The sequence below is a fragment of the Hippocampus comes genome, unplaced genomic scaffold, assembly GCF_001891065.2.
Source record: "Hippocampus comes isolate QL1 unplaced genomic scaffold, H_comes_QL1_v1.1 scaffold29, whole genome shotgun sequence".
Taxonomy (NCBI): domain Eukaryota; kingdom Metazoa; phylum Chordata; class Actinopteri; order Syngnathiformes; family Syngnathidae; genus Hippocampus; species Hippocampus comes.
Window position 1 is genome coordinate 2,057,656 of NW_017805820.1, and position 20,148 is coordinate 2,077,803.

Below are 20,148 nucleotides of genomic sequence, written 5' to 3' on the forward strand. Positions count from 1 at the left end.
TATATATATATAGCCTGTGTGTGTGTGTGTGTATTTTTTTAATCGCCACATATATGAAACCAGGCTTCAAGATGCTGGAAAAGTGAGACATTCTCTCTTTTCTCTGATGCTGTGGGTGTTTCTCCTGAATTGGCTGGAAACACGGCCCTCTCAAGTCTTACCTGTCACTCACCCAGAACACATTCTCACAGTATGTGCTCGACCATGTTATTTTATACAACGGTAATAACTGCAATGTCCTACACCGGCTACATTTAACAGCTCCATGTGTCTCAAAGGAGCGCATGTGAAACCATGTGGCTCATGCATGTTGTATTTGGGTGACCTCTATTTCCCTGAAGCTCAATTCTCAATTCAAGGTCAGTTCAAAACAAAAAGCTCTGTTTTGGTGGTGATATGATATAATAAGCCCTTTTGTTCACACATGACACCCTTTCTCATATGCTTCTTTCTGCTGGTATGCCCATTCTGATACATTATACATTACAAGTGAGTCCAAGCGGGCTTTCTCTCTCCCTTCCTCTCTCCCACTATCCCCGTCGTTCATCCCACTGTTCTCCCCAATCTCTAACCCCGTACCATTTGATGTGGCGCTCTCATTTACTTCCATCTGCCTCTCTCTCTCTCTCTCTCTCTCTCTCTCTCTCTCTCTCTCTCTCTCTCTCTCTCTCTCTCTCTCTCTCTCTCTCTCTCTCTCTCTCTCTCTCTCTCTCTCTCTCTCTCTCTCTCTCTCTCTCTCTCTCTCTCGTTTTCATGCTGTTGACTGACTGTTATTGTTGGGTCCCTGCAGTCATTTATTTATAGTTGCACGCCGAATGACCTTTCCCAAATACGAACACCGGGTGGTGGACAACAGCAAATTGTCAAGAGACGGGAGGCTAGAGAATGAGAAGAGGGTTGACAGACACCACACCTGTCACCAGTGCAATAAACCAAAGAAGACGTTTGCAAAATTGATGCAGAGTCCTGTGAAGTGGCTGAGATGGTTTGTCAGCCAATCATTATGAGTGTTAAACGAGTTATTGTGACACAGCTCTTTTGTGTTCTTAGTAATAATGCAATCAATAGCCGTTTCTTTTCATGTTCTCAGTGATTTTCTTTTGCCCTTGCGGACTGTTTATTTCTTCAGATGGTAGTCGCTACGTGTTGAAGTGATAGGCTCACAATGTGTTCCACTTGGCAGCAACCAGCAGAGATCAGAGTTCTTAAAGGCCTAAGCCTAACTATTACCAATAAAAGAAGCTGAGAAAGGAAAGTAAACAGGAAGCGAGTGAAATTTGCTGCTGGATCATTTTGAATGAAAGGATGACCATTCTGGTAATATAAATAGACATTCCCATTCCAGTCCAGTCAGAATGAATTAAATAGGATTTCACAGCAACCAGTGCCCAGTGCTAGTCTGGCGTGAAGGTACCATTTACACCAAGTATGAGTATTTTTGACTTGATTCTCAGCCAGGTGAAGTGGCTCCTCTCATTCCCTTTAAAATCAGCTCCCAAAAGGCACAAAGTCCTTGACCTGGTGGAAACAAAAACTGACACAGATGTGCGCATCAGTGAATTTTGCCTGTCCGTCATTCGCCAGCATGGGCCTCCCGTCCATCATTGTCAGCCCCTCATCATTTCAAACCGGAACAACCGTAATCGTCAGTCCATCACTCCGTCATCGTTACTTTAACCATGCTTGTCATTGCTGCTCCTATGGACGGAAATCGAAAATGGGGTCATGTTGAAAACCAGTTCTGAGATTTTTCAATCTTTCTCAGAGGGCACGGCGTTCGACTGGTTTGCATGTCCACTTCACAGAAGTGCAGGGTTCGATTCCAGCTCTGGCCTTCCTGTGTGGAGTATGCATGTTCTCCCTGCGCCTGCGTGGGTCTTCTCCGGGTACTCCGGTTTCCTCCCACATTCCAAAACCATGCATGGCAGGTTAATGCAACTCTCTAAATTGTCCCTCGGTGTGAGTGTGAGCGCGGATGGTGTACTGTCTGAAGACAGCTTCGACCGGCTCCAGCACGCCGTCGACCCTTGTGAGAATAAGCGGATTAGAACATATATGGATAGATGGATTCCCTTATCAATTCCAGGTTGGGACGAGTGACATCAACACGCATGTTACGTAGTGACATTATTTTCTAGTGTGACTGGCAAGAAAGATGGTGCAGAATGCTCAAAAGTTTTTGATTTTTCAAGAAAGATTAACAATAGGTCAAATTGCAATACATACAAATGATATTAGTATTTAATCTAAAGGAGGAAGCACTACAAACCTGCAAAAGCATTTGTACACACAGTACGCGTTAACTTTTAGATTACGCTCGCGCTTTTGATCTCCGATGGAGTGCTCAAGACAGCGGCAGCGTAACCGCATCCTCTCCTGTCAATACTCCAGGTAACTACGTTAGTGCCATCTGAACCTTATTGAGGAACCTGCTGTATGGCGAGATACAAAGTCTGACTGGCTCAGAGGCTGGCAGTACTCGCTGCAGTCTAATGCTCGCTTTTCCTTTCCCTGAGGCAGGGAAGAGCTCAGAGCCTTTCATTACTGACAACTAAAAACAATCACCCGCGGTTTGTACTTTGCAGCCTACAGCCAAGTCGAGACCAGCCTACTAAGACCATCCATATTGAGCAGCTCAAAAATTTTAAAATGTGCAGCTAATCCTTGTGTTCAGTATCAGACTCTGTATTGGCCGATCTCAGTCATGGCTGATTGCTACCACAGTCAGCAGCATAAAACCCTGATCGGAACTCCGCAAAGAATAATACACGATGGCTTGTCTCTGCTGAGTCTTCGAATTGTTCATGCCCAAAATCTAAACAAGACGTGACACCTGCAGGCCAACCCGAAATCGGCTTATTGATATGATGTGGAAGTAAGTGGTGTTAGATGGCCATTTCACCATATTGCCCAACAACCACCGGTTAGTTCAGTGAACTGCCAAATTGTTTCCTGACAGTGTGTACACAGGTCCGTGCTTGTCTGCTAATGCTGAGGCCAGTGTGTAGCTGCGTCTTCCATCACACTCCCCAACAGGAAGGACACACAGACCCATTAGACAACAGCGAAAGCTAATTGACCAGCAACCAGACACCAGTGCTGACACAAATGGTGGTTTCCACGCTACCTACATTGCTGCTGTTATTGTATGTTATGCAGCATTTCGGGGTGTTCAGCCCGATTTGGAATCCTTTTTACAGTCGTTAAAAATTTTCCTGTCCTAGCTGCATCTCATCTCTTCTGTAGACAGGCCATATAATAAGGTTTGTCCCCCATTTAACGTGTGCCCCTCTGCGCTGAACAGTTGAATGCCATCTGGAGTTACGAATTTAGTTGAACCATTACGGCAGTTGTTACCGTTGTGCAACATGCAAACGCCTCTAAACAACATCACATGACATTGTGGAAGACATCAGCTTATTTTACAGTTGTGATTCCAACATAGAAGATAGTGGACAGATATCAATGAACCTCAAATGGAACTTTCGCTGCAATATTGCGATGAAACTGCAATGCTTGTTCTGGCTCCTGACTACAGTGGATGATGGTGACAATAAGGCGCGTTTAGTCATAAAACAAGAAGAAAATGCAGCTGCAAAAACAGCTATGCAAAGTGCTCATGTGAAGAGAATCCGCTGTAGCGCGCACTGTACAATGCTCGCACTGTGTACTTTAATCACCTGTATGTAAATCATCACCTTCATGCGTCATCACATTTACTGGTGAGGTTGCAGGTTGTTTGTTTTATACATGAGCTGAATTGTACGCTTCTGTGTCCCTAAAAAAAGCATCATGAATGAAGCGTGTATTAATATGAAAACATAGTGTGAAAAAAAATATATATATATTTATACTTATTTTTACTTCTGCAACCAGTTAGTTACCTGCATTGTTTTAACTCTACGGTCAAAGTTCTGTTGTAATTATTTGTCTTGAATAGATGCAGTGTCTTTTGTTTTTCTCTGAGCTCTGCCGTTGTCCAATTGAAGCAGGGTTTCAAATATCCATCCATCCATTTTCTAAACTGTTCATCCTCATTAGGGTCCCACAAGCAGAGCTCAGCCAACTTTAGGCAAGAGGCCTGGACTGGATGCCATCCCATTGCAGGTTTTCAAATACAGCATGTGCAACTCAATTAGTTGCACATGCAATTATTATTTTAAGAGCCATATTGCCTTATGTTGAGGTTTTCTGTTTTGAAAATCATACAATGATATTCATGTTTAAATTATTATTATTATTATTATTATTATTATTGTCATTGCATCTTGTCAGGTTGAAAGTTATTACCTATTACGGGTATTGGAACGACCGTGCCCCTGTGCGATGCTGATGGTATGGTCAGCCTGCGCTGTGAATCAGGTCACTGATGAGGTCATTGTTCAGTTGTGTCTATATGTGCGTCTACCGGTGTACCAGGAAGCATTTTGTTTGACAGACGGGTGATCATATAGTGTTTTGGCCACATACTTTAAATTCGGTTTATTGTAGATCGTTTTCCATTCGATTATCGTTCAGAAGTTTGCATCCCGATATGGATGTATAGAATTAGGGCACAATAAATCATTTGGAAAGATTTTGAGTGATTGCTGGAAGTGTGCGTCTGAAGGTGTATACCCCCGATCAAGACAAGGCTGAAGATTCACTTAGACAGCCGATGCAAGGTGTGGTGTGCGCTTCTGTGGTCATGTTTGCTTGTGTGCTTAATTTGGAGCAGGTCATGAATCATTACACTTGGAGCATGCGCAAATCCATGAGGATAGGACTAACTCCACTTTAGAGGTTGGTGTGGTATTATGTGAATAAGCAACAAAGTGAACCCTGGGAGTTTAAAAAGAGAAACTTGTTTCACTGGGTCAAATGAGCAGAAACACACCACGGCTAATCCCTCTCATTTAAAATGGCTGGTTTTCATAATCAGTGATGTAATGTAATCCATTTATTTTAGCGTTCTGACTAAAATGAATGATATATGGACTGAAGTTAATGTTTGGGCAGATTTTAGAATGCGGTCATCACTTATTTCTGACCATTTCCCTTTCTTATGATCTGCCTTTTCCTTTTATCCCCTCGCTCAATAATTCACTGACAACTCTTCATAATGAATGGCTCCCACTGTGTAAAATGCCAGCCCTCTGCTTATCAGCAAGCTGTCCCTTTCAAGAAACTAATGGAGACAAATGGCTGCCAGCAGACGACGTTTGAACACATTATTAACCTCTGAGAAGCTTTTGTGTTTGGGTGTGTCTCATTTGGGAAAGAGCATTTGTATGCGTGAGTATGATTAGTGTGTGGGTGTGGCTATTAGCATTCATTGACCTTTGGTCTCGTCAACCCGGTCAGTTTTTCTTCAAATGCCATCTCATATCACAGCAATAGTCAGTTGATGCAAATATTTGCGCACTTGCACCAGCACACTGGAAGAAAACTCAGGCTCACAAGCAGCACGTCACTGCATTTTTGTCGGCCCGAAGAGGTAAGAGAAGTGTCTCAAGATGAAGGGTGTAATTGACTGTGTTTATCTTATTTTATGACACACTTTGCATCCTTGGCCAGAGTTGGTCATTGTTAATGGAGAGTTCAGTGTCAAAAGAGGTGAAGCTAAAAACCGGGCTTGTTAAATGGAGTCAGGTGCTTAATATCACACTTTGTGTAAGTGACTTACCGAAGTTGCTAAATTCTCTAAGCTTCCTAATTACCTTGCCATGGAAAGTCATACCAGCCCTGGAAGGGCCAGCAGATTAAATGTCATTTTGTGTGTACATAATCCAAATATGGAGGTGTGCTCGCTGATTTATTTCTGCATTATGAAGACAAGCTGTTGCGCGCCCGTGGCTCTTTTGTCCTAATAGTGTTCTCTGTCATTTCCCTTCATACTTCTCTGTGTGTCTCGCTTCATTTACTTCACTATGTTTTTCTTCCCTCTCGCTCCCCCCCCGTGCGTGTGCTGGTCTTCTAGATCATTATTGGAGTCTTATCCTGAGTTGCATCATTTTCAATGTTGATTGAATTTGCTCCTGACTTCCTCTTTTCAGTTTCTTTTAGCGAGCTTTTGTTTGGACCTCTATTTTTCTCAATTTCTTGTTCTTGTTTCCACTCCCTCTCTGCATGGCACTTCCTGACCTGATTTCCCCCCACACACCCCCAAAAAAGTTATATCATGACTGCTATCACATTTTAGGTTATTTTACTACTGAAACACAAGTCATGAGAGATTATGACATCATTTTTGTGAGATCAGTGATGTTCTTTATGGACCGATGACCCACAGGGCGCAGCTTGGTTTATGCTTGATTTGGCCACATGGCTCCACACGGAGAAATTATGTCATTTGGGCAACCACACCCCTCTGCGCCCCCTCCGCATGGGCCAAATGTTGATTATTTTATTGGTCACGATGCAAGTGTATTAATGGACACAATCGGTGTACAGTGTATTGCATGCATCCGTTTAAGGTTGATCGCACGTTTTGCACTTTCTTCCCCAAGTGACAGATTTGTATCTTGAGACCTTCCCGAGAAAAATTCTGGTTACACATTCACCCGGCCTTAAATGCTAGTGATGTCTTTAAACATCAGCGGATATTGTCTTGCCGTCTGTTTGGAAAGCAATGATGGGCATGAGGCTTAATCTTAGACCCTTTATTCTGTATGCATACAGTGTGTTGATGAGTGTGTATGCACATAGGCTTGCCTTCTTATCGGCGGTGTCACACAGGCTCTGAACCAACAAACTAGCCCAAGGCCTTATCGCTCCAAACACCACCACATTGTTTACTTGGGCAAACGGATGCAAACACACATTTATTTCATTTTCTGGTACCTTAATTAATTGTAATGATCGTCAGCGTGTATCCTGCGGCCATGTGGCCTGTAGAAGAGTTGATGAAACCACTTGGATATTTGAGCCACACCTGTCTGTTTTTGTCTTCTCGCACAAGTGACGTGATATTCCCTGACGTTTTGTAGCTCTCTGTGGATATTCACAAAAGGAGCTGCAGAATCAAACTGATATCAAGCAAGCGTGCATTTTATTAGAGACTGGCTGCACAAAAGGACATTAAACAGACTGCTGTTTAGCATGATGCACTATTAGCTGGTGGTATTAAAGTGTGAGACCCAAACAGATGTGTCATTAAAAAAAGATGGCCCAATGTATCACGGAGACTTAACAGCTCGAATCATAAAAGACTAATGATTATTAGAATAACATTGAAATTGATTACGACGGAGGTTGTTAGGATAGAAAGACACAGGAGCTTGTCCTGTATACGTCCCTATTATCTTTTGTGGAGGGCAATAAATGCCGCTGCCAGGTCAATGAGATTTTTTAAACTAGACCACTGCGGATTTTAAGTATAGCTCTGTTCTGATAATTGGCCCTTTTCCACTGAAAATTTTCTTGCTTTGTAGTTCTTAGGACGAAAACACACACACAAGTATAAAAAAAGTTTTGTTCGCAGTCTCAAGACCTGCATTACAAACACACTGTCAAAACTACAACGAAATTCGTCAGGGCGAAGAAATGGAATGTTTTAGAATGGCCATGTCAGATAATTCAAATAAATCAACCCTTCCCAGAGCTTTTTTACATGCAGTATATACATACATTTAGACGTATTATCAAACTCGTGGCCCGGGGACCATTTGCGGCCCGCAGAATGATATTTTGTCACCCCCCACTTGACATAAAGTTGAATATTATTTGTGAAATTTATCCTCTTTTGCTGTCGATGCCCTGGCGTTTGTGCATGTGTGTGCGCACGCGCGTTTCTTAAAATCACTTATGGGCTACGATAGGAAGGAGGAAGAAAAAGAGAGTTGAATGCAAAGTGGAGAGGGAATGGATAAGCTGTGATGAGGGGAAAGTGAATTTCTCTTGCTTTGGGAACCTGTTGTCAAGCCCGTTGACACTCTCAAACAAGGCCCACACACACACACACACACACACACACACACATACACACATACACACACACACACACACACACACACACACGCATCTGAGGTTCAGAGTGAAATGTAATTTCTCCCCACCTACCTCTCCTACTCCATATCCTGTGTGTTGTTGTGGAAGTTAACATTCCAAAACAAAAGCAAAATAAGCAATCATCACCTCGGCTAAGCATTCCTACCCAGAAAGTTTTGCGTACCAAAGTCATTTTGTATAGTGCTGTTTGTATGGGTACTAAGGATAAGATTACTCCCTATGTAGTGTCCTCAATGTATCCCACAATAATGCATATTGAAAAGTAATCAAAAATTTTCACTACAAGAGCTATTGTGCCGCTTGGTGTGAAAAGGTCCTTCATATACCGTATGTAGACGAACACAACACAACACGGATGAACCTGAAGAGCTTTGTTTGCATGCATTTGTCAAAATTCACCCTGCTTAAAGCAAAATAATGTTCTAGACATGTTTTCATTTGTGCCAAATTTATGATTGAAGTCCCAACAGCTGGCATTCATCTGGTATGTTGTAATCATGCGGTTTTATTGTATTATATGATGTCATAAACGGTGCGCCCGATTGGTGTTTGAAAACTATTTTATGTGTGACTCATCAGTGAAAAATAATAGTCCAAGATATACTATACAGTAATTACGGAATAGGGAATAAGTGGATGATTCCGAACCCAACCATGGTCTGCAACAGTAAAGTTGCGGCCCTTAAATGATGCGAAATTGTTCGCTCCAGAGGGACCCGAATTGCCAAAAATACGCCCTGCGCCATTATGACCCATCACCACCAGCCTGAATGTACAGTATTCAAGGCAGGATGGAGCCATGCTTTCAAGTCATTTACAACAAATTCTGACCTGCCCATCCGAATGGCACAGCTGAAATGGTGACTCAAGGAAACATTTTTTTTCTAGTTTTCTGTCCAATTTTGCAGAAACTGTCGCCTCCATTTCCTTTTCTTAGGTCTCAGAGGGTGGAACCAACATGGTCCACTGTAAACCATCAACCAATGTCATGTTCAATTAGTTGATCTTGTTTTCGCCATTCTGATGCTCACTTTGAACACATGTATAATTGCATTTTCCGGGTGTGGGTTGTAGTTTTAGCGCTCTCTTTTGATGTGTCTCTCATGTCCTACCATTTTTTTTAAATTCAGAATTTTACTCTATGCATTATGGGTAAAAAGATAAACATGAGAAATCAAAGTGTTCTATAAAAATGGCAAAAGAAGAACAAGGAAAAAGGAAAAAGAAAGCAAAGGGGAGTCAGAATGGAATGGTCTGAGAGATTTTGAAGGAGAGAGGGCTTTGATGAAAGGAGAATGAGATTATTATGATTGTGTTGCCGTGGTAGCTGTCGGTTTCTCGTACTGGATTCATCATTTTGTGATTTCAGGTAGATAATGAATCAAATCAAAAAAAAAAAAAAACTGGAAGTGTGCGCATAGTGTTGAGTAAAGCGTGAACTTTTGTAGCTTAACTGATGCACGATAGGAAATGTTTGCATCAGTGCATCCTGTGTGTTTACGAGTGTCATTATCCTGTCACTCCCAAGATGCGTATCTTTCGGGACGATAACGACACCGCCTTGCCAGTCTTCCAATCATTGATATGAATGCCTCTGCACTTTGCTTGTGTGTTGCAGGAAGCAGGTGTTGATCCCGAGGCTGGGGAATGTAATATAGGGGGTCACAAGAGTCACTCCCAAATCATTTTGCCATTGTCACAACACATACTTGAGAAAAATTGCCAGAGGATGGAAACGGTGTTTAAAATGAAACATTGAAGGCACACAGGTAACAGCTGTAGGGCTCAGAATGAAAGTGATATAGAGGGATGATTTCATGAGCACTTTAGGGGACTGCATGCAATCACACACACACACACACACACACACACACACACACACACACACACACACACACACACACACTCACACACACACACACACACACACACACAGACACTCCGCCACCAGCTTTGTCACACTTTGTCATTAGTAGATGCTGAGGGCAAGACGAAGGGCCAGTCTGCACTAATCTCGAGATAAAAACTTTCAATGGTGGTGCCTCGCTCTTTCCTTTTAATCCGTGTGCTCTGGAGGATTTGAGATGGACTCTCACAAAACAATCCGTACACTGGCGACGACCAGACTGCTATGATCCAGTGCGGTCCACTGGGAAAAGAAAAGATATACTACTGCGAATGTGTACTGTGTAATGCAATATACCAAGTAAGACAATGTCTATTTACAAATCACCAGGTGTTTGGAATGAAATTTCTTTGTGTCGGAGATTTTCTCGGACAAAGTTAAAGAAATGACTCGGCACACAGGAAAATTGTCTTCAATATCGGCGGGAGGGGGATCTCTGAGAGCGAACGACGGTAGTTGCTCCGATGATCACACTCTCGAGCTCCCTTCCCGCCAATTCCGACTTTTATTGTAACATACAAGGAAAACACTGCCCCCGACATTTGCATACCGCACCCCCGGTCCGGCCCCTCGGTAGTGATTGGTTACCTGAGTTTAAGCTTTGAACCACCAGTACATTGGCGCCTTTCTGTCTGGTCCACACTGTATCAACATGTTGCAGACTTCGCGGACGACAAATGTCGCCTGGGCGCGACGGGTGTTCTCAACTCGTCTTTTGTTGTTCAACCGCTGTTCCCAAATTATTCATTCCCCTTTTGTGACCGAGTTTCGCCCCCTCCCCTGTGATTGCCCACCTGCATTGACGTGCTAATTGTGGACTTCAACAGCCCTCCGGCCAGGTGGCCGGCGCCTTTGTGCACAGGCATTTGGAAGTGCTGGATACGCGCCCAAACGTTTAGATGTGTCCAAATTAAATGAAACTTTAAACATGATACAATTTTGCTCATAAATTCCTCTAACACTTTGTCTATGATTTCTTAGCTTTGCGATTGACCGGCGACCAGTCCAGGGTGTACCGCGCCTCTCTCCCCAACTTGATTGGCATTGGCTCCAGCTCACCTGCAACCTTCGTGGATAAGCTGGATTGAAAAACGATGGATGCTATATCTATCTATCTATTGTCTTATATATAAACGTTAATAAATGAATAGTACATTCAGATGAAGAGTAGATTAAAAATATCTATTTATGGACACTTTAGCGTTATTGTACCGAGCAGCCAAGACATATTGGCATATACTGTGGCGATCTTAAGTCACCATTTCCCTTTACACCTCTATGATGACTGTCACCCTTCTGTTGTATTCATTCATTCATTCATTTTCCAAACCGCTTGATCCTCACTAGGGTCGCGGGCCCTTATGTTGTATCATAAAAAAATAACAAAAAAAACCTAAATGCCAAATTAAAAAAAATCAAAACACTTAAATAAATTCTTGAGATGCAATGAGGCAAAAGCAATTCAAACTGATTTATTTTTTATTTTTTTTGCTGATCTATTACTGTTTGTTGGTCAATGTAGGGCAAGGAAGGCATGAAAATGGCTCTTAACATGTTTGCAGGCATTTGTGCCTGTAAACATCTGCAACTCATACATACAAATTCTATTAAGATTCCTCCAAAAGCAAATCACACCAGACTGAAACTAGAAAGAAAGACAGCATGCTTGCAAAGAATTAAAAAAAGAAAAAAATCTGTCCTAGTTATTGCTAGTCTCTCAGTAGATTAGACGACCCTCTCGCTTGTGTGTTTCCTGTTTTCTTTCTTTCTGTAATTTGGCCTTTTTATCTTTTTTGGGTGGGGGGTGGGGGTAGTGGTACTTCATGCCTTTTTTAGGCTGTTGTCTCTTTTTGAAATGAAAAAAGTGTGCTCATTGGTATTCCAATAGTGATCTGTCATCCATCCCCCATCCATCTTCTATACCACTTATTTAATGTGTAAAATAGGTTGGGGAGGCCTTGTATGACTTTGAATTTTGGGCTTGGGAGGTGGAGTCTTTCTTCTGTGTCACTGTTGCAGATGCAATGAATGACAAATACGCAGGTGCTTTAGGATTTTGTAATTCGAAAATGGAACTCAATTTTAAGTCATGTCAGCATTAGTGGATGGAGATTAAGCATGCACGTATGTATGTATGTACAATATATGTAAGCAGATGTATGTATGTATTTATTTATTACAGTATGCATTTATGACAAGATTGTTAAAACACATGCGAGACAAACACGACATGCTGTCGGGATGTCCGGAAGGTTCTGGACAGAATTGGACTCTATAAACGTAGACTCTGATAGATAAGTAAATGGCACGAGGCCGACAAAGTACAAATAATGACGCTTGTACAATAACCAGAAGAACAAAAGGCAAGGAGAAGTTAAACGGAAATTGAGTAGCTTGTCACAAAAGGACACGATCCCCCATAGAGCAGTCCAGAGTAACTGGAGAAAATCTGGATTCGAACGCAGATGTGCCACTCGTGCCTCCCACAGTAAAAATGAAAAATTGAAATAACGTGGAGGCACAAGTGTGCATACCCTCTGAACTGGTCTGTGGCTGTGTTCGGAATTCACCAATCACATTCAAACTCTACTTAAATGGGATTCCGCATACACCTTCCACCGTTTAGAGTCAAAATAAAATTCAGTTCTTCCGATTAACCCTAAATATAGTTATGTTGTTTTATTGCACCATGACTAATGTGAATGTAAAATCATGCCATATCTGTGTGTAGTGTAATGTTAGTATTTGTACACTAGGAGGCACTCTGACAGCAGTGCAGTACTGATTTTTTTTTTCTTTTTTTTTCTTAACATCCATTCTGCATAACACACATGCACAGATAATCGAAGTGACTGGAAATGTTGAAAGGACAGAAAGAAAAGATACGGGGGAAATAATTGGAGGAAAGAGTGCAGGAAGGAAAAGTGTGAAAACAGGAAAGAAGTCAGAGATGACCAAGGTCAAACATTTTTGACTCTCGTCTGGTCATGTTGTTATGGTCATGGGTGTGCTGTGTGTTTGTGTGTGTGTGTGTGTGTGTGTGTGTTTATGCATATATATATATATACATATAAGTATGTGTGTATGTACATGTATTATGTATGTATGTGTGGACATTGCCGAAATCAAAAGTTTGAAGCTTGAATCAAGGTTGTCATGGAACATTGTGTTCAAGTCATATTTCCCGTCTGAAAAGATTCCGTCTGCTATTAATCTCTTCATTCTGTGAGGTGAGTTCTGATCCGGCATTTGTACAAAGGGTCAAGGTTGTGCTTTGAGTGGACAGAGCAGTTACCGAGTGTGCATCATATTTGTACGTGTGCGTCTGTGCACCCACCAAGGTCGGTGCAATGCATTCACTGTTTCATTATGAAGTGGAAATTGTATGAAAGAAATTGCACCGTGATATTTGAAACTCAGGAACATGTGGTACCATGACAACCGATCTTAGTCATTTTTATTTTCCTTTATGCTCTCTAACACACACGCGTATGAGCACACGCACACACTTGTGGTGTAATTAAAAAAAAAAAAAGTTGCAGCACCTATTCAACCGTCTCCAGTCGTACATTCTGTTCAGTTTACCAGCAAATTGAAAGAATGAAAAATAACTTTGCTGGGCTTCTTCTTGTGCAACCAGTATGCTTTGTACAAACATATATTTTTTATGTAATGTATCAAACACAGATTTTGTGTAACAGTGAATTGTCATTTAAATTGGTGTCATTGATGTGAAAATGTGACAAAGACTGTTAGCCATGTTGGATATAAATGTTAAAATTAGGCTTAATACAAAATCAGGAATTTGGAGCCGATCACTGATCAGTCAGTTAAAAAAAAAAGATAACAGGTGATCGGATCAGAAGACGGACCAATCGATCCAATCCAAATACCCCAAAAACATGTCAAAATATGGGGGAAATTTGAAAACAACATTTGATTGTATATGTTAAGAAAACTTGGATTATTCACGTTGGTAGCACAGAACATCCATGGAGTGAACGAGATTCGCGTTTTTTTTTTCTTTTTCAGATCTGATCGACGTAATTAATCGTTCGGCAAATTATGAACTTCCAACCAATCAGTGATTTTCTGCATAAAAAAAATATCTGCTGATCTGATCCAGCCAATAAGTTGTGTTAAAGTGTAGTTTAAATTTAAATATCCATTTACACGTTCATATTTTTTTCTTGATACGGGCATTATAATAGCAGAAATATTCTGTTCCAGGTTTTTGTGATGTGGAAAAATGGATCAAGATAAATCATTTCAAATGTTGTAGCTGTGTTTAGAATTAGATCAGTCATTGAAACTCAACTGCAGCCATTAAAGTGCCTCTAATTAACATTCCAATATGCTTTCTTGACATTTTTCTGTACCTAATTTTTTCACCAATGCACGTTTTGCATTGAAAGGAAAGCTTTTAACCAGATGTATGTGGCCATTGTAGAATTTGCCTAAAATGAAATCCATTTCTCACATTTGACAGTTGATGAGAACTAAGTCAATCCCTTCGGTGTTGTCAAGATGATTATAAAGAGCGACTTCAAATGCTTCTGTTCCACGCTGTTCGGCTTCCCTGCCTTAATGCTATTGTGGAAGTGCTCCACCGGTGATATAGGCTATCGTTTGCGGTTTCTCTCATCGAGAGCGAAGAGCAAAAAAACAATCTGTTGATTTTTGAGGCACACACGGAGAGCTGAGATCAACTTCGCTTCGCCTCGCTGTACTCCATGCGGTGATTTTTGCCGCGAAGCGATTTTTGTGATGAGCAGTTTCCGCAGTAACGTGGTGGTGGCGGCGGCACACTGCTCTCTTTCTCTCCGTCTCTCATGTTTGGGGTGATAATGTGCATATTGTATGTGCCATAGGTTGTATCCTCAGTTTCACAATGTGACACTCTTGTGTCATGTCGATCATGTATTGTCGCACAGCCCTGCGTTCCAAAATTACAACTTACTTTAAATTAAAGTTGGATCGTCATTTTGAACTTGAACCGGAAGTGAACATAACCTCCCACTGCCCGCACGCAAAAGTAACGCATAAATGTTGCGGCTGCACCCAACAAAGCGTGAGTGGTTTGAAAGTCCGGTGCCCACAATTGTCATACCAAGTTCGTTTTACGCAAACAAGTCAGAAAGACAACAAAGACTTGGTAGAACGAGGAGGAAGTTTTGTTTTTGTTTTGATTGCTGCAGTTTTTCTCCACGTTCCTGCCCCTGCTTGACTCTTCTCCAGCTCTGATTTTTCACTTCATGTCAAAAGCGGCTTTGTTGCCGCAGTGGCTCTTGATTCTCCGACACAATTTTTTTGCTCGCTCGCGTGCACACGCTCCCCCTAGCCAAGTGGCTTTCTTTCCGTTCATCTTGTAATCTTTTAACATCTTTAACTTTTTTTTCTTTGTTGGAAGTTTTCCCAGATCTCCTTCTTCGTCATGTTTGCGCAGGCCTTTTACTCCTTTTGGAGCCTCCTATCACATTCTGTGACATCTATTAGCTTTGCAGCCAAGGCTATCATTTGCACAAGGTTCACCAAGTGGCAGGGTCTGACCCCCCACGTACAACCTTCAACATCTCATTATCAGCTATGCCGTCGTTCTCTCCTGTCTTTTTATTTCACTCCCTGTGCTTTCTGTATTCCCTGCCCTACCTGAAGGAAGTACGCTTGTGTCTGTGCGTGCGTGCGTGTGTGTGTGTGTGTGTGTGTGTGTGTGTGTGTGTGTGTGTGGGCGCACGTTTTGAGCAGCACATCCGGAAGGAAGCAGCTCCTTCAGAGAGGAAGATTTGAGTGGAATCTTTCATATTCACCGAGCACAATCACGTCTCCAAAGTATGAGGTACAGAAATATAATCATATAGTGTACACTATTAATGTTGCCATTTTAATAAATTGATCATGTTTTAAGTATACTGTATGTATCATCATCTATATATCATACTTAATGGAAAGTGCAGAGAGAACAGTATCTCGCACCCATTTCAGTCCTGATTTTGATGGGATTCATTACCATTTAGTGTTTATTGCTTATGAGGGTCTGCAAATTGCTTTATCAACGAGATAATTACTAAAAAGAAAGAAGAAACAGAACTGTGAAAAATCAATTTCAAGCACTTATTCGATTTAAAAACATATTTCCAGTGCAGATTTTTTTTTTTCTTACTTCCGAACAATAGCTGCAAAGTCCAAACTTATTTCCTCGGCAGGCTCTACAAATTACTGATGCTGATGTTGAAGGGTTGCTTAAATCCTTCACTGATGCATCACAAGCAATCGCTCGAACCGCCACTGAAAGTAAACGGTCCTGTCCACCCTAATTCCAAATGTCTCGCTTGCTTGGACTGACGCATTTATCATTTTAGGACTACATTTTCCTCCTCCTAATTTGTTCATTCATCATCATATGCTTTCTTTTTCTTGTCGCATGACACCGTGCTGATCTCAAAAGCTGCCGCTTGCCAAAATATATCCAGACAAACACGGGTACCAGTTGAACCATGGCAACGCCTGCACTCTCCCGAGTTCTATTCTGGTTTTCCTTTGCTCCGAGACCAGCTGAGAGTTGACAAGCCTTTCTGTACTTTTGAAATGACCACGTAACACGCGTGCGTCTCTGTACAGGGCGTGTCTTTGTTGCTTTCCTGTTTTCTTACTCCTTGTCTTGTTGAAGGAAATACATTTTGCGCAACAATACTGCAAGGTAAAGTCATTTGCACGCCACACTCTGCAGCTCGGTTCGATACACAGCGGTGCGTGCATTTTTCGGAGGCTTTTCAATTTGGATAAGACATCGATTATTATTGCTTTTTTTTGTAGTAGTAGAAGTAGTAGTAGCTGTAGTTGACGTGCAATATGCTGTCCTCTGTATCTACAAAGCTCCGTATTGATGTCTATGATCCAAAATATTCTCGACCTGATTCTCCCACTGCACTCCTGCACATGTACTTGTTCTACTTCCTCTCTCTGTCTTATTCGGTTCCTTAGGCGCTAGACGCTTCTTGCGTCTTCCCAGGCGCACATTACTTGTCAAGCTGAACACACTTCTGTCACTGCCACCTGAAGATGGGCTCCAATCTTCAATTTTAGAAGAGGCTCTCTTAAGATTTGTTTTTCTTTTGAGAAGGGATGAACTGCAGTCAGGGAGAATCTAATAAGCCATGGAGGATCGGTTTTCAACAGAGGATGAGGGGCTCAATTCATTTTAAATTTAATTTGGAAGTGCGGCTGTGTGACTGTCACCTGAAATATACCAATGAGAAGATGACTTTGGACTCAATCGTACATGCACAGTCCTGTGTGACAGAGTTGCATTCAAACACAGTGGAACTTCTGACATTGATCTCGTTCCCTTCCTTGATGCCGGCGGACCTCTTCTTTCATTGAGGAACCAGTTTTCCCATTGGCAATATCCAGCTGTCCCTTTACTATACCACTTTTCCTCCGTTGTATAACAAAAACCTCCACAAAAAACTAAAAGTCAAATAAATGTTTATTTGCCTGAAATGTACATGCATAATCATTTGGAACGTAAGTGCTATGCAATCCTGCATTTTGACAAGGCCTTTTACAAAAGAACTGATGAGACACCCAATTGTGTGACTGCGAGTCCATCAGGCTGCTGTTAATGTTGCTCCACCATTATGTAGATTAGCCCTTTTCCCCTGAGTGCACGTTCGCCATTTAGAGCTTTCAATCACACAAATGCTTTATGGGAATACACACTCGCACAGTACAAAAGCACTTTCAATCATTGTTCTGTGCATACTACTCGTGACAAACACACAATTTGTGATGACATGCTGATTTTGTTCAATTAATCACATCTGTGCTTATGCATGCCCGGCGCACCCCCTGACACACACTGACAACAGACCAAGGTTATTCACTGTTTTTCAGGTCCCTGCTCATTATGGTCTACTGCACTGTGGTTATGAGCGCTGCTAGTGAGTGAGTGAGGGCGGAAGGGAGTACAGGGTGGGATTGTGTCTTGATTGTTTTTGGACAGCAATACTCAGCCACATGTTTTAATGGAAAACTTGTGATCAATACTCTCTTCAGATGAACCGCTCAGCATTTAAGTCCTGTGTTGGCCCTTTTCCACCGCGCTAGTGGCGATGCATGTGCGCACGTGTGTGTGTGTGTGTGTGTGTGTGTGTGTGTGTGTGTGTGTTTGTGTGTGTGTGTGTGTGTGTGTGTGTGTGTGTGTGTGTGTGAGAATGTGCACGTGTGCACCCTTGTGCGCTCTATCACTAGCTGGTAGAGATGTTGTAGTAGAGTTACGATGAACTCAAAGCAACACTGATGGCTCTGTATTTATCGTGCTGCTTTGCCCTGTTGCATAATCGTTACCATTCAAGGATGGCACAAGACTGCAGAAAGAGAAACCAACATTAAGTGCAAGAACATGTGCATTTTGTACATTTTTCACCACCCCCCCTCCAAAAAAATATTGAGGTACTATTTTTGTCCTGCATTCCGCTTCTGCAAAAAAAATACGATGCCTACTTGCTTAGTATAAGGCAGTAAGACTCAGTGTAAGTTCAGCAAAAACATCTGCCATCTAGTGATCATGGTGATATTACAACTAAAAACTACAGTCGACCCCAGCATATTCACAGTTCGACATTCGCATATTCGCAGATTTTTTTTTCTAGGATTTTTCAGGTATTTTTTTCTTCCATCTCTCCTGCTTTTTTTGTGGAAAAATATATCGAATGTTTATCATTGTTTTGTGAAGAATATTTTGGGTTTGTAAAATCCCCTCTAAAAATTTTAAGGTTGACGGGGATTAGTCAAAGGGTCACTCTTGAGTGTTTCATTTTTATTTGGTTGTGGGGTGGACTTAATAAACAGATCGTACGGGCAATGTTGGCTTTTCCCGGATCTACTGCTTGTTCCCTACGTGACATTGTTGCTGGTGCTTGTGTGTTCATGAGTATCCTGCTGGAAAAACCAACAAGAAAGGGAAACATGGGAAGGTTGATGGAGGCAGTAAGACCCTGAGGATGAACAGAGCGATGAGGGCGGGAGGAGGAGGAGAGTGTGTTCACTCCGAGCTCTGCGAGCCGCAGCTCGTGGAGTCAGTGTATCAGTGTGTGTCCCAGCCCGCTGCTGCAAGTGTGTGTGTATCACCGCGTCGCTGTGTACTCCAATGCGTGTGTGACTCCGGCGCTCTCATTGCGTACCACAGGTGGAGATGACATGACCGCGTTCGAGAGGAAGAAAGGGAAGGACCTGTAAGGGTTTCACACACATAGCTTTTAACTTGAATTCCTCTACACACGTGCTTAAATTCCATCATTCTTCAGCTCAGAAGTTACTAGATTAGTGTGCGTGAGTGGTTTTTACAGCAGCTTATCATCCTGTCAACGTTGACTGCGTGAGTGGACAGCAGACAAAAAAAAAAGAAAGAAAGCGCATGTGTACTGACTTTTCTTTTCTGCCTGCAGACGAGGTCAGCAAGTGTTACTGCGTCCAGAGGAGAGTTCAGCTCCTAGCTTGACAAGCAGACAGTCCACCACGTTTCCTGAACAAGTCCAGGTAAGAGCTCTGTCTTCCTCACGTGTCTTGTGGCCACATGGCCCGTTGCTCTCAAAACAGGAACTCAAACAGGATGCCCGATGCTTGCCACTCTCTTCTCCCTTCCCTTGATTTATTGTCATCGCCCTTATGCAGTCTGTCACAATCACGGGTAGATTATGAAACAAAGCTTTATGAAATCTGTCTCAATGACACACATGCGCACACACACACACACACACACATACACACAGTGTTCACTTGAGAAGCGCCAAACTTCTTTCTCCGTAGAAGGTACATTGGAGCTCCTGTTGCTGCAGCCTTCTTGTTCCCTCGATTCATATCACTTGTTGTTTGTGCGTGCGCGTGTGTGTGTAAGGGCACAGAAAAAAAATGTCATTAACATGAGAGGAGGCAATTAAAACCAGTCAGTGTTTGTTTGAGTGGTGGATGAACATTATTTTGTGTGTGTGTGTGTGTGTGTGTGTGTGTGTGTGTGTGTGTGTGTGTGTGTGTGTGTGTGTGTGCGTGCGCTCATGTCCTGGCCAAGCGTGAGAACAGACAAAGTAGAAACGAGCCAGAAGACAACCGCATCTTGTTAGGCATTTCTACCACGGTTTGGTTGCGCCGAGTGCTCCTCCGAAAATTGGCGGCCACACAACTGGCGACGAAGAACTGAGTCGAATTACACACGGAGTCCGTGTACGCTTCGTGGAGCCCCCCCCCCAGCCCCTTCC

The 20,148-nt window shown here is 42.3% G+C and overlaps 1 protein-coding gene across 2 annotated transcripts in view; it reads left to right on the forward strand.

Annotated features, from left to right (window-relative positions):
• The window catches only part of pde2a (phosphodiesterase 2A), a 116,772-nt gene that overhangs the window by 5,777 nt on the left and 90,847 nt on the right, over nt 1–20,148 (forward strand). The window contains exons 1-2 of one of the 2 annotated variants that reach the window (XM_019885875.1): nt 18,954–19,128; nt 19,342–19,432. In XM_019885875.1, the coding sequence (XP_019741434.1) occupies nt 19,094–19,128; nt 19,342–19,432 (126 nt within the window). In that variant the 5' untranslated portion in view covers nt 18,954–19,093. Of the gene's footprint in view, nt 1–18,953; nt 19,129–19,341; nt 19,433–20,148 lie in introns of those variants that run through there. The other variant, XM_019885874.1, reaches the window with a different exon arrangement.